This window comes from Xenopus laevis, chromosome 6L (assembly GCF_017654675.1).
Source record: "Xenopus laevis strain J_2021 chromosome 6L, Xenopus_laevis_v10.1, whole genome shotgun sequence".
In the NCBI taxonomy this organism is placed as follows: domain Eukaryota; kingdom Metazoa; phylum Chordata; class Amphibia; order Anura; family Pipidae; genus Xenopus; species Xenopus laevis.
In genome coordinates this window covers 37,300,405-37,315,068 of record NC_054381.1, presented here as the reverse complement: position 1 = coordinate 37,315,068, position 14,664 = coordinate 37,300,405, and the positions used below count along the sequence as shown (strand labels likewise).

Genomic DNA, 14,664 nt, shown 5'->3' with positions numbered 1-14,664 from the left:
ATGGTGTGTCTATGATGTGGATTAACCTATAGGTATTTTGTATTCAGGTGCAGACAATGTAAAACACCACATCATTAATTCATATTTCAGAGGTATACACTGTGAATAACATATCCATCTCAGACTTGCCTGCAGTGTTATGGGTAATTAGAGTTCTTATGGTCTATGGACTAATATAAAGTATCGCTGCAAGGTATAGTTTTATTGGTATTTAATTCCTTCCTGCTCACTGTAATTAATGAGGTTCATTTGTGCTTTAGGTTACCTACAAAAGGGATTTATATGCAGCTGAATCAGTTATAAAAGGTAGGTATACATATTTTATATTTAATTAATATTTTATATTTAATTAAAATGATAAAATGCAATGGCAACGTACATATGTTTGTCATTTGAACAATTTAATTGTTTACTTGGCTTTTCTTTAGATTTCATGACCCCAACAGAAAAACATACCAGTACTTAATCTTTGCCCTTATACTGCATAACCTTATAACCTCTCCTTTGAATAAAACTTTTCGGAGCAATCTTGATTATATCACCTTTCAGCTGCTACTTGTCCTGTGCTGTAAAATTGTGATTATTTTTTCTCTGTGGTTCTCACACTAATGCCTTTGTATTCTACCTACAACAAATGTACAATAGCTTTCTGTCCATGGTGCCATGAACACAACTTTAAGGGGGTTATTTATCAAAGGTCGAAAGGTCGGATTTATGTGAATTTTTTTTCTCCAACAAATTCGAATGTACTCACAACTTGGATAGATGGTTAATTGTGAAAAAACGTGACCGTCTAATATTCGTTTGTCAGATTTTGGATGGCGAATATTCAAATTGGAACTGTTTTCATGGTCGAAGTGTGATAAATTTCACATTCAAATTTGCATCCGAGTTGGTGCTTTTAAATATGAATGTGTGAGTTTTGAAACAAAAAAATTTTGAAAATTCGAATTCACCATTCGAACCTTAATAAATCTGCCCCTAAAACACTTGGCTCTAGGTTCCCTTTGTGGGTAGCAGTGGAGGAACACCTGGCTTTGTGCCTTATGAATAGGCAAGGTCTAGTTATTGAAGGTGATCTACAGAAGGAACTTGTACACTTGAATAAACACGTTCCTACTCAGTATACGTACTGGGAAAAAAATATGGGTAACATCAGTGGTAGAAATATTACGTTTGTAAATAAGCCCTTATATGTTAATGTTACCAAATGCCATAATACTTATAAGCAGTTCTAGATCACATTTACTCCTGAATATTGCTGTGCATATAAATGCCACAAAACACTACCTTAACAATGCCAGTCGGTCACATATTGTAGGCATTACACATGTAAATCCAAGTGCACCATGCCACTCAAGCATTGACGCAGGCGCAGGCTTAGAGAAGCCCACCAGTCATCTCCATTATTGTGAAGCTGTGTTTGTATAATACTGAGTCATCTACCTTTACTGGATCTTCTTTTTCTCACTTCTACCTGGCTTCTTTGATCTGCACTGAAATTTGGCCTGAATTCTGCCTCCTGCCCTTGATCAACAAATATCAGAAAATATATAGGAAAAACAGAAAAGTCCTTTAAAATCGCTTTTTCTTGCCGATCTTTCCACAGTCTCTCAGCTGCACATAAAAGTATCCAAAAAATATATATGTAGATCAGTGTCTACGGCAACAGAGAAAGAAACAGAAACACAAAATAGTGCAATATGTTTCAATATCATACCGCCACCCAGTGTCCAAGTTTTTTTTCTGAGGTGTATGTCCCCTTTAAACTTCCACTCTTTCACGAGGTGTAATATATGGCTGAGATGGGAGATCTCTCCCTCCTTCTCCTGTCAGCTTCTTATGTCCCCATAGAGAAATATAAATCCTGGATAGTGTAACACCGTTTATTAAAAAATCTAAAAAGATTTTTTAAAACAATTTTGCACTCACATTTTGGATGAAGAACGATCACACATAGATTTATGTATTTGCACAGGCTATTGCAATCTCTATATGGGGGCCCTGCAGGCGTGAGTAGTTCCCTCGTGGCTCTTCCAACGATGCTGCCACAAGGTTGGATTGAGTAGGATTGCTATGGATGGTGATGTACCATCCATAGCAATCTTACCCCATCCAGCCTTGTGGTAGCATCGATGGAAGAGCCATGAGGGGACTACACACAGTGGTGGAAAGATACTGGAGGAACTTTGCATGTCACCAACAAGAGTGGAAGTTTAAAGGGGAAAAACACCTCAGAAAAAAACTTGGACACTGGGTGGCGGTGTGATATTGAAACATATTGCACTATTTTGTGTTCCTGCCCTTGACCACTGGCCTGTGCTTTGACCAAGATCTTGTCTCCTGTTTGTACTTAACCTGCAACCTCTGACACTTCTTTGCTAAATTTAGCACCTTTAAAGTTATCTTTCTAGTGGGAGGTGAAGGGAAAGCTTAAGTTCAGTTCAGTTTTGAACCATGAAACACTTTATGCAAATGGTGTTTGTTCCTACAAATGTGCTCCACAGCTTGTTTGAATATTTGCTTTTAAGTGCTACTAATAGAAGGATGTTTTAAATCTCATATTGAGGCTGCCATGCTAATAATAATGCGAGAAGATCCTGGATTTGCACACCACTTTTTTGGAGTTGTTCACTTGACTCCATTCAGCCCCTTGATACCAAATTACTTTATGATTTATGGTCACATTTAAAAAAAACTCCACCTCGAATGGTCGGTATTGATTGATTCAATTTAAATCAGCCCTGTAACACATTGCAACATATTAAATCATCCATAAAAAAGCTTTAATATATGTTGAGTGTAGTATAACTTTGCATGAAATATACACTTTTAAAAGATCATTATCAAATGTGTAATTTTGATACATACTGCTAGTAGATTATTAGCAGGGCAAATGGATAAATTGTCAATAAAGGCTGCTGTTGTATCTTTGGAAGTTACATTGTTGGATACTATAATATTCTACATTTTCCAATTAAACATCCTTTATGGAGCCAACTCAAAAGAAAAAAAACAATTGCAGCTTTGGTATGGATTCAAAAATGTACCCATTCCATATTATATTGTTTTAGGACACTCACATGGACAGATATGAAGTAGGTACTCTTTGTAGTTCCAGACTGATCTCCATACATTCACCAGAAGGCATCTGCTGTTCCAGTCATTTAAAGGAGAAGGAAAGTCTGTTTGCACTTGAGGGTGCCAAATGTTAGGCACCCCCAAGTGATTGTATAGACTTACCTGAAACCTTTCTAGCGAGCACCAGGTTTCAGGTAACTCAATACAATCCTTTGGTGGTGCCTAACATTTGGCACCCCCAAGTGCAAACAAACTATCCTTCTCCTTTAACCTAGTACAGTCACACAGCTTCAAACTAAACTGAAGGAAATTTTTTTATAACTAGTTGACTTTTTTAAATAAGCAAAAGTTTTCTGGTATAGGCATTTAATACCAGACCTTAAGTATGCGTGAGCTTGTTGTATTTAGCTTCCTGTGTACATTGACACTGAAGTTAGCTTTGGGCACTGTTAAAGCCATATGGCTCTTGTTTTACTTGCACCCTGTATATGTAATTTTGTAATGAACTGTGCAATTTACTTGACCCTTGAGCGGTGTTTTGCATTATTCTTTACATGCCAGCATTATTATGTTTTCCAGCGCAGAGCTTGATGGATTTTAATGCAATTGCTTTAGGGTTAGTTTTAGCTTTTCACAATTACCTCAGTTTTATTATGGATTTTTTTCAGGTTTATAATCCGAATCTGGATATCAAATGCAATACATCTTTAGGAAATGTTTTACCAGCTGTGAGAATATACAGGCATGGGACCTGTTATTCAGAATGCTCAGGACCTGGGGTTTTCCAAATAATGGATCTTTCCATAATTTGGATATTTTTAATTTGTCTACTAGAAAAATCATATAAACATTAAGAGGGTTATTTACTAAACTTTATTTATTTACTAAAATTTATCTCATATTTTATTTAAAAAAAAAACATGACCAAGCTGCCATGCCTGATTTGACCTCCTTTATTAATAAAAAAAACTCAAAAACTCTAAAATCGATAGAAAACCCTAATCATCTTGTTTTTTTTTGTGTTTTTGCCTGAAAACCCTGAATTTTTCGGATTTTCAGGCTAAACTCAGCACAAACCATGATATCTTCAAATTGAGATTGGTGAATTTCGGATTTAGGCTTTTTGCAGCATCTGGGTATAATAAATCTCGAAACCCCCTACATAAACCCAATAGTCTGGTTTTGCTTCAGTAAGGGTTATGTCTTAATTATGTCTTAGTTTGGATCAAGTACAAGGTACTGTTTTATTATTACAGACAAAAAGGGAATAATTTTAAAAAATTGGATTATTTGGCTAAAATGGAGTCTATGGGGTATATTTATCAAAGAGTGAAGTTAGAGATCGTCACAGTCCTCTAGAGTGAAATTCCGCCACTCTCTATTCATCTCTATGGGATTTTGAAAAGCCTATTTATCAAAGGATGAACTTTCACCTATTGATAAATAGGTGAAATCCCATAGAAATGAATGGAAAGTGTCGAAATTTCACTGTGACGACCTCTAACTTCACTCTTTGATAAATATACCCCTATGGGAGAAGGCCTTCTGAGAATCCAGAGCTTTCTGGATAATGGGTTTCTAGATTACGAATCCCATACCTGTATTTGGGGAAGAAACTGGTTTTGCACTATAAATAAACTGCACTTATTTGGAAGCAAAAAAGGAATGGTTCTGTCTTGGTTTCTTTAGTATTCAATAATATCTTATTAAATATCTTGACATACTTATTTGTTTTCATTTGGTCCTCCTGTCCTCTGTATTGTAATATAAAGCGTGGTACAAGCAAGTGTGCAGGCTTAGCACATATAGGTAAACGTAGGCCCAACAGGTGATCCAGTGAGTTAAAAGATCAAATCCTCTGTCAACGTCTCATCAAAACAATATAACAATACATTTCATTGTTTTAATGGAAAGAAAGGATTTTAAATTTTCACATATTAGATCCCCTGTCTGACCTGCTTGTACCTGATTGTGTAAATGTCTGGAGGCTGTGTGTTTCATTTTGGAAAATCGGAAGTATGTAATTGTCCTTGTAGTGATGGATCTAGAGAGCTGCACCTGGATACCCCCCCCCACACACACAGCGAGTTCCATGTACAAAAATAGATGAAATAGATGAAAGAAAACACACTTTTCCAATTTCAGACATCTATAAATAGGCCCCTTGTGTTAACTATGACACAAGACCAGTAGGACGTACGCACCTGGGTCCATATTTATTCAGGATAAGTGAAATGTATTACACTGTTGCTTCATTTCAGTGTTTTTACACTCCCACACCAGATATCTCATTGGGATCAGTTGGATCATTTGTATGTGTGTTATTTGTTTAAAATAATATAGAGTATTGGGACATACAGTATTTTCTGTTGTACTGTAAATATAGCATTTATTGGCAACATAGTGACTCTACTAATGACTCTGAAAAGTTAAAAAAATATCAGTTTTGCCACACAAGAGGATTAACACGTCTTAAAATGCTACATAAAAGTATCCGTGCTATATAAGTACATAACAGATAATAAATAAAATGGCAGATACAAAACTGATAAAGAATAAAAGAATAAAAGAAGAATAAAGATAAAGTTGCATCTGAGCAAAGCATGCTGGCATATAAGGCACCGTGTGCTGTGCATCTCTGTGTACAATATGATATTGTATATCTACAGTTGACTGGTCATTTTTTTTACATGCTCACTACTAATTGTTTCACTTTTTGTTCATCACCTCTCCATTTTGGAATTTCAACAGCGATCTGGTTGGCCTAAATTACCTTGTAACCAGGGAGTGGTTTGAAATAGAGACTGGTATCGGAATACAAGAGGATTTGAATAGAAAGATGAATAATAAAAATTAGCAATAATAATACAAGTGTAACCTCACAAAGCAATGTTGCATGTTTTCCATGAAAGCTAGAAAGGGTCATTATAAGAAGCAAACAAATCAAAATCTGTTTAAAAAATCAAAAAGTTAACATAAAGGTGACTTACTCCTTTAAGGGACTGAATAACTTCTTTATTTTTCTTGTGATTGGTTAGCATCACAACACATTCCACATTGTTTAAAATGTGTTAATATTTTAGTAAAATAAACACAGTGCTAGAAGCAAAAAATACCTTTGTTGCACTTGTTAAAAAATATGCATAGAGAAAAGAACAATGGTGTCAATGTACGTACTGCATCTATAACTGTGATATAGGCGCTGTATGAATGATACTAAAGAGCCCACTGAAAACTGACCAAGCCTAAAGTACAGGGATTCAATGCAACTGAATTCTCAGGGTATTTTGCACTTTTGAAATAATATGCAATGCAGCAAGAGGTAAGAAGACGATTCCATGTCTGTGTGAAGCCATACATGGACCAGATGCAACTTGCACAGTGTTTGCAAACAGGTATTGCCTCTATATTCTATAATAACTTTTCCCTAGTGATGCTCACACAACTGTTGTAGGTGCAGTTTTGCAAGGGAAAGTCACAATGCTTTAAACAGGGTTTATTACACAATATTTTATTTGTGTGTTGCACACCATTTGTAAATTTTGTCCTTAATGTTACATTTTCCTACATAGTACTGTTCCTTGTTAGGGTTTTCTGTTGTGCTGTCTACCTTAAAAATGTCGAGTCCCTAAATATGTGTGTGGGTGATATTAAATTTGGCATTCTGAGTATCCAGACTCTACCAATAAATGATGTAATCAAATGAAAGCTGTCAAGCTTTGGGCTAAAGCTATTAGCTGCCAATGAGACACCCACGCTTCAGTGTTTATATAAAAATGAAGTCTTTCTATCACGCTACAGGTTTGTACTTGTTCAGAAAATATTGCCGTGTGCTGAGGAAGTTTTTGTGAGGTTTCATTGACCTTTATAGCACTCTGCAGTAGTAGCTGTTATATGCAGAAAGCAAGAGTCAGGCTACTGTACTTGAGAAAACACAAAAATGTGCAACGTGAAATGACATTTGGTTTGTCAGCGGCTTGTCAGACCACTTAAATTTGGAGTGCGGTTGACAGATATTGTATTCATATTTACCCATTTTACCTACAGCAGTGGTTACAGCCTCAATTTAAGGTTCTTGCGGTCATATTTAGAAAGCATACTGCATTCCTGATAGTTTTTCTTAAGTTTTCTTATGTACTTTGCAGACTGTGTTTACCTTTTCCTTATATCAGGTTATATTGTGTCAATAAATATGAAAGGGTTTTTCAGATATGCACTTCCACTTTGGCTCCTGTCTTTTGTTTGTATACTGACATTGGGCCTATTAGTGATGTTTCCATTTGACATGCTTGAAAGCAAAAGAAACAAATGTATGGACATAAATAAGGCTCATTTGTTCATATTTTGGTAAGCGGTGATGTTAAAGCTAGACTAAAACTGGCTAAACCTGTAAAGATGCCCTCGTTTGAGTTGCAGCAGTAGTAGATCAGTTTCACTAATCTGTGGTTGGCCAAAGATCAACAAAAATACAGGTTGATGCAGGTCAGCCTGATCACTGTGTGAATAAGTCTAAAGCTGCCTATACATGCTAGATATAGTTACAGTACTTGATTAATTTGGATTGAAAAAATACCAAAGATCTGTAGATCAAGATCACAATTGCCTATGATATTATGCTTTCTCAAGAAACCATCCAAGCCCTCTTAAAGGCATTGTAAGGACCATCTGGAATTTGAACACTTGGGACTGGGGTTGCTGGACTTTCAGTGCACAGTCGGTACATTTACAGAGTGAGCCACTGGAGGCTCTTGGGGTTGTCCTGATCCTGTATTATTATTGTTCTGTATTCTGTCTTTTTCCAGTTGTCTCCTTCCTTCTTGTTACGTTTCCAGTTAGTCTCCTCCTTGGTCTCCTCCCTTCTTGTTACCCTCATGTGTTTTCTATTCCCAATTACTTGCCCTTTATAAAGCTTTGCTCAGGGCAGAGTCATTGATTGTAATGTGAAGGTGTTTGAATCTGTTTGTTCCTGTGATTCCTTGTTCCAAGTTCAGTTTTCCAGTGATTCCAAGTTCCAGAGTGTTGTTCCTGTGTTTTTGTTCCAGTTTTTCATTGCCTGCCTGGTAAAGACTTTATTTTGACTTTTCATCTGATTTTGACCTGATTCTGTGTTCATCTTCAGTTCCATTAAAACTTGCAAATTCACCATGCCTGCTCCAAGTGTTTGTGGCTATATCTGGTGTGAGACCAACTCCCGTTACAGCGGCTTCCCACTGTAAACGTTACAGGCATTAATAGCATCTGCAATCTCAACTCCACCCAGTAGGGCATTACAAAGCCTCACTGTGAAGAACCATCAGTTCAGTTCAGTGGTTGAGCACTGTGGGTGATTTTAACCATATTGCCCAGTCATCTGTATGGACAGTTTCAGTAGACCATCTGATCAAATGCAGTCTGTCTAGAACAAAGATATCTGCTACAAATGCACCTTATTGGCATGGTGCATAAGCAGATGAGGAAATAAAAAAACCAATGCTCCCAGAACTTTCTGACAGATCCAGTCATTCTGACTTTTATCCTAATTGAATAGCCAATCAATCAGTTGGATACGTTTAAAGTCAGCCAGTGTATGACAACCCTAAGCACATATAAATAGGTAAAAGCGGCTGTTTTGTTTTAATTAATGTCCTAATGTTAGCCAACTCAAATGAAACTTGATATTACAATATAAAATGGTTCTACATAGTGAAAACATCCTGATTTCTCAAGTTTAACAGCCACAGGTTTTTAATTTCCTTCTAAATTCCTTTTGGAAATGTAAACTTGGATATTACTTATAATGCTAGTATAAAGAAAGGTGTGCCCTGAAAAATAAACATTTGTGAGTCTATAAATGGCTTTAGCTCCAGTAGCTTTCAATTATTATTTTAAAGCAATTAACTTATTTAACTTAATTAACTTAAGGGGGCAGTTCAATTTACAACACATTTTGTTTTCAAGTATTGCACCATGAATGATTACTTTAGGTTGTTTTATCCTTTCTATTTCTACTATTTTTTTGGTGTAAATGTAAGTTTTACAAATTAATTCATGAGCCTATAAGTAAGTGCCCCAACATACACAAACACGTTAGGCCTCCACCTGTATTGTCCTAATAAATGTATTTTAATTTTTAACTACTTTTTGGTTTGATTTTTTGGAGGAAACTCATGTTGCTCCATATACATGCACCCATAGACTGGGGTGAACTGTGAATATATTCTCTCCCCTTCATTACTTTTTAGATACATTACACATTGGTAGTGCTAAAATAGGCTTTTTGCACCATTCCGCTTTCATTTATTTCCTCCCTGCTTATGTTACAGTACCAGCTCAGTAAGCCTGGTCATTGAGTTTAAAAATATGGGTGCTCAGGGTGGGATTGACCAACCGGGGCCCAAGGAGAATCCTGGTTGGCCTTGACCTGTTTGGACCCACTATCCAAGGAAAGTTGGCGGTACACCAACTTTACTGATGCAGATCCTACTTTATTACAATTTAGTTATCACAACAGTCTAACACCTTATCTTACAGTCTCATAAAATTAGTACATTACACTGGGATTTCCAAGGAGGTAGATTCTGAACTACCCATTAGAGCTGATGGTCAATAGAAGAGCTGCTTTGTGCAGAAATGGTCCCCTATTGGGAGTTGTTTGTATAAATAAACTAATACATGCTTTGTCTCTAAGTAATGCAAAGAAGTTAGCTTTTCCATGGCAGCATTATACATGAGGTAGTAGACTCCAATTTACTAACTTTACTAAAAAGTAGACTATACACTAGTAGTGTTTAGGATCCCCAATGTTACACTGAAAGAAAACACATCAGGGGTCATTTTGTTAAAATTCAGTTATCTTGCTTTTCTCTGCACCTTGCATATTATTTATAGATTGAACACTGTTCCAGCATTATTCTGTATTATTTGCTGTGTCATATTTAATGCAAAAGATAGGACAGTAATATATTTAACGGCTCCTTACTTCTCTGTATTATTCGATTGACTCCCATATAGGTCAGTTGATGAGTACCGCTAGCCTTGAGATTTGCCTGATGTACAGTTTTGCATTCTGATGATTGACACGTACAAGACAAGCACTTTTACCTTGTACGTCAGTTTGGATACATTTGTCAGTAGATGAATACCTAAGTGTTGGCTTAGTTATTTAATGCGGCACCTTACACGTACTTTGACTTTACACAAGTTTGACAGTCAAGCATGTGTGTGCTTTTTCAACAGTTTATAAATTATGGTTTTTAAAAATGCAAGGAAATATAAAACATATACATGCAATCTTCCAGTAAAAAAAAAGAAAATCAGTATAGTTGTAATTGCAAAAAAACTGTATGATATTTGGAATCTGCCAAGATATGGCTGGTTTGCTCTTAAATACAGCAGCTTTTTCCAGGAAATTCCATAGACTTTCCAATGCAATTAAACAAAAACCCGAGTAATTGAGCAGAGATGTCAATCTTGAAGAGCCAACCACTGGAACAAGGGCAGCAGCTTTGCATTATTTCACTTTCTTGTATACCTGTATTTAGAAAGTGTACACCTGTGCTGTGGATAGTGCGCCAGTGGTTACGGTGGTTGGTAACACTGAATGCCATTGTAAAATGCCTACAAATTCTCTTCTGTGCGGTTCTTAAAGCAAAATGAAAAAGATTAACTCGGATAATACAGAAATGCATAGACTGTAGTATTAGTAATTTTTATTAAAGTAATATGTAAACAGAAGCTAACAAAGACCTTCATAATATCCAAATTGCCTTTAGGAGACAACCTAAGCTCCCTCTTTTAATATGAATTTCAAGTATAATGAACTGAATTAGCTAGTCAAATAAAGGACGGGTGTAGCAACTGTACCCGTAATTCTTTATATGTAGAGCTGTCTAGCTTTTCTTTTTCTATCATTCAAGTATGTTTATGGAATAGAACTGTTAGAGTGATGCAGTGGAAATATCCACTGTGCTCTTGGCTATTCTGGGACCATATAATAACCTTGATGGGCCACAATGGCATAACTGGCCACAAAAGCTGCCAAATTGCAATGCAATATTTTGGGAGACTACTGCTATGATTTAATTCGCCATTAAAGGAATGGTAACCCCAAAAAATGAAATTGTTTTAAGGTAATGAATATATCATGTACTGTTGCCCTGCACTGGTAAAGCTGATCTGTTTGTTTCAGAAACACTACTATAGTTCATATAAACAAGCTGCTGTGTAGCAATGGCGGAAATTGAAAAAAGACTATATGGAACAGGTAAAATAGTGGATAACAGATAACACTATGTTCTACAGAACTTATCTGCTATCTGCTGTGTAACCTGAGCCTTTTCTCCTTTCAATGGCTGCCCCCATTGCTACACAGCAGCTTATTATATAATGCATCTTTGACGCAAACACAGCAGTTTTACCTGTGCAGGGCAACACTGCATTATATACTTATTACTGTAAAGCACTTACATTTTTTATATTACTATTCCTTTAAGAAAAAATAAAGTTATTATATTTCTGGATAGTAGACTTGGTTTTTGCATAATAAATGTAGTTTTGCATAATTAATAGTAGTAATAATAATAATAAACCAGGGGCGTTACTACAGAGGGGGCCCAGTAACATCTAGTTACACCACTGTAATAAATAGTGTTTTTTTCATAATAAATTAAATTATAATGCTAAGGGGTAGATTTATCAAGGGTCGAATTGTTAAATTAGAATTTTTGAGGTTTTTTTATGGCCAAAACTGTCAAATTCAACTAGGGAGTTAGTCAATCCTACTCACCCGAGTTTTACAAAATCTAATTATTTTTTTTTACATAAATTTCTGGGAGTTTTTAAAAACATATGAATTCGAAATTTGACCTTTGATAAATGTGCCTCCCCATGTAGGAGGGTAAAGGTTTTTGGTCAGGGGTGTCTGGCTAGTAATAACTTACACTAGGAGGCAAGAGGCAGTATCAAGTTAGTTAGTAGAACAGCCAGAGGCTCCAAAGAGGAGACCAATAAGGGTCATATATCTTCAGGTATTACAGAGTGGGGTTACACAAGCAATTTTTCCTGTATACACAAAGTTATTTGTAAATGTATTTTCAATTAAAAGTAGTATTTGTGTCACCTTTTTACCTGCTACATTTTTCCTTGAAGGTTTGATGATCCAGATTATGTTAAATGTTCTCCAAAGTTTTAAGCATTCCATATAAAAGATCCCATACTTAATAGCAATAAATTGTGTAATAAAGCAATAAATAAAGTCCTAAAAATGGTAAAATATAAAGATAGGATGTAGCACATTGGAGCTCTGCTTTTCTTTATTCATTAATATAAAATGTTGTGTTTACCCAAGACTTTATTGTGTGTGCTCATGTCACAGCTTGTATGGACAAACATTGACTTCAGTACTTTGAAAGAACATTGCTGAAAAGAACCTTTATTTTTGTTTTGACATTTTAATGAAAAAAGTAAATGCTTCCCCTTTCTATTGTTAGTGCATTTCAGCTTTCTGGCAAAGCTGAGGACTATTCACATTACTTCCTATTTGTTGTAAATGGGAAGTGACCCCTTAAAATTCCTGCCGAATTGATTGCTTCTAGTGTGTCTTTAGAGGGCTGTGGATTACAAAGCTGAAACATAACATAACTAGTGCAATCAGTGGTTGCATCACTTAAAGGGGTGGTTCACTTTTAGTATAATATAGAAAATTATATTCTAAGACAAGTGGCATTTGGTCTTCACTTTTTGTGGTTTTTGAAATTTTTGGATTATGTCTGGCAGATCTCCAGTTTGGAATTTCAGCAGCTATAATGTTGCTAGGGTTCAATTTACCCTAGCAACCAGCCACATGTTTGAATGAAAGAGTGAAATATTAATAGGAGAAGGCCTGAACACACAGATAAGTAATAATAAGAAACAGTTAGAAATAAAATTGTAGTCTCACACAGCTGGGGTCTGCTGGCGTCAGTGACCAAATTTGAACAGTAAAAAGGGACAGAAGACCCTATTGAGCATTCTACAAAATATTAAGGGGCATATTTATTAAGGTTCGAGTTGTGTAGAACTGAGGCATGGCCAAGGCTTACAAGTGTTGTGCAACTTGGGTCTGATTTTTAAGTTGGCACAAGGTGGAGTGCACAGGAATGCCCCAGGCATAAGTTCATTCTGAATGATTAGTTTTGCACCCTGTCGTGCTCTAGCATAGAATATAGAAATAAGACCCTATGAGGAAATAACATTTGCAAAGAGCAAAACTTTGCGCCTGTTGCAATGTAATATTCTTTGTTAGGCTTTTATTGCATTATGAACCTTTAACACCTGCTCTGGAGTTTTGTTAAATATTTTGTTGCAAAGATTGCGAAATGTTATTACATATAAGAAAAGTTCGCAAAAGCAGGCTTTTTTTGAGTCTTTTAAGTCTTTGAGCTCTTCATCAGTCAAAAAATGGGGCAAACATTGTCGCTAACAGCCGCAAGTGTCTTTGTGAATGTTTTTTTGCGGCAACAAAGCAATTACATCCCCCCTATATGTTTGTTCATCTTGAGATATACTTAACAAACGCTTTCTTGCCTACATTTATGTGGAAAAATTGTATTTTCACTGATTCATTGTTCCTTCGATCCTAATTTTTTTTAATAAGGGCAGAGAATTCTATTTAGTGGTTTAAATGGCTTGTTCTGTTATATGTTATAGGTTAATATATTCTTTTTGATATTCTGATACAATTTCCAATTTGGTTTAATTTTTAATTTTAGCTTTTTATTGAGCAACTCTCTAGTTTGCATTTTCAACAACCTGGTTCCTAGGGTCCAAATCATCATGCATCTATTTGAATAAGAGACTGGAATAAGAATAGGAAAGAAAGATAAGTAACAGAGCATTTGTTTTAAAGATGGGGTCAGTGACCCCCATTTGAAAGTCTAATTGAAAAGTTGCTTGTTATAAGCCATTCTTTTACATATTAAAACTGAACTTAAAGGTGAACCACCCCTTTAAGACTACTAATAAATAGGAGGTTAAAGGCTGCAGTAACTTCAAAAAGTCTTTCTGCCATATAACTTTGCTAAAATAAAAATGATGATTTACTATACTTTGCTGTAAACCAGTGTGTCTCCACAAGCATGTCATAATTATCATCTCATGGTATATTTATTACATAGTGATTTCTTCTTTGCCCCAATTACTTCATATGAAATATTACTCTGGCAATCTCATCACAGGTTCCTCTGACCTGATCTTAGTTTGGCATCTTCTTTTCTTGGACCTTGCTTTTTTTGCATAGCAGACAGATCTCAGATATGAGTTTAAAAAGCACTCAATTTACCTTTCCCCTCCATGTGACCTCTCCAGAACTCTCAAGATGGTATCTAGTAAGGACTGTTAAATGGATCAGGGGCTATTCCTCTGTTTTGGGCTTGAAATATTGGTTCCTCCTATGCACCCAAAATCACCATCTGCCCTTTAAGTACTCTCACTAGTCTAGTCTGCTGCTTGTTGGCTTGTCACTATGAAGTGATATTATAACTGGTCTGGCATATTGGGGACAGGTGGCATGTGAAGGGCAGTTGCACATGGCAGTTGGTATGAAATAGAGAAAAGAGACAAATTTGT

General features: G+C 35.9%; 1 protein-coding gene across 1 annotated transcript in view; it reads left to right on the top strand.

The window, feature by feature from the left end:
* The window catches only part of crppa.L (CDP-L-ribitol pyrophosphorylase A L homeolog), a 104,720-nt gene that overhangs the window by 36,219 nt on the left and 53,837 nt on the right, over positions 1–14,664 (top strand). The window contains exon 5 of the mRNA XM_041565919.1: positions 261–306. Coding sequence (XP_041421853.1) covers positions 261–306 — 46 coding nt within the window. The remainder of the gene's footprint in view (positions 1–260; positions 307–14,664) is intronic.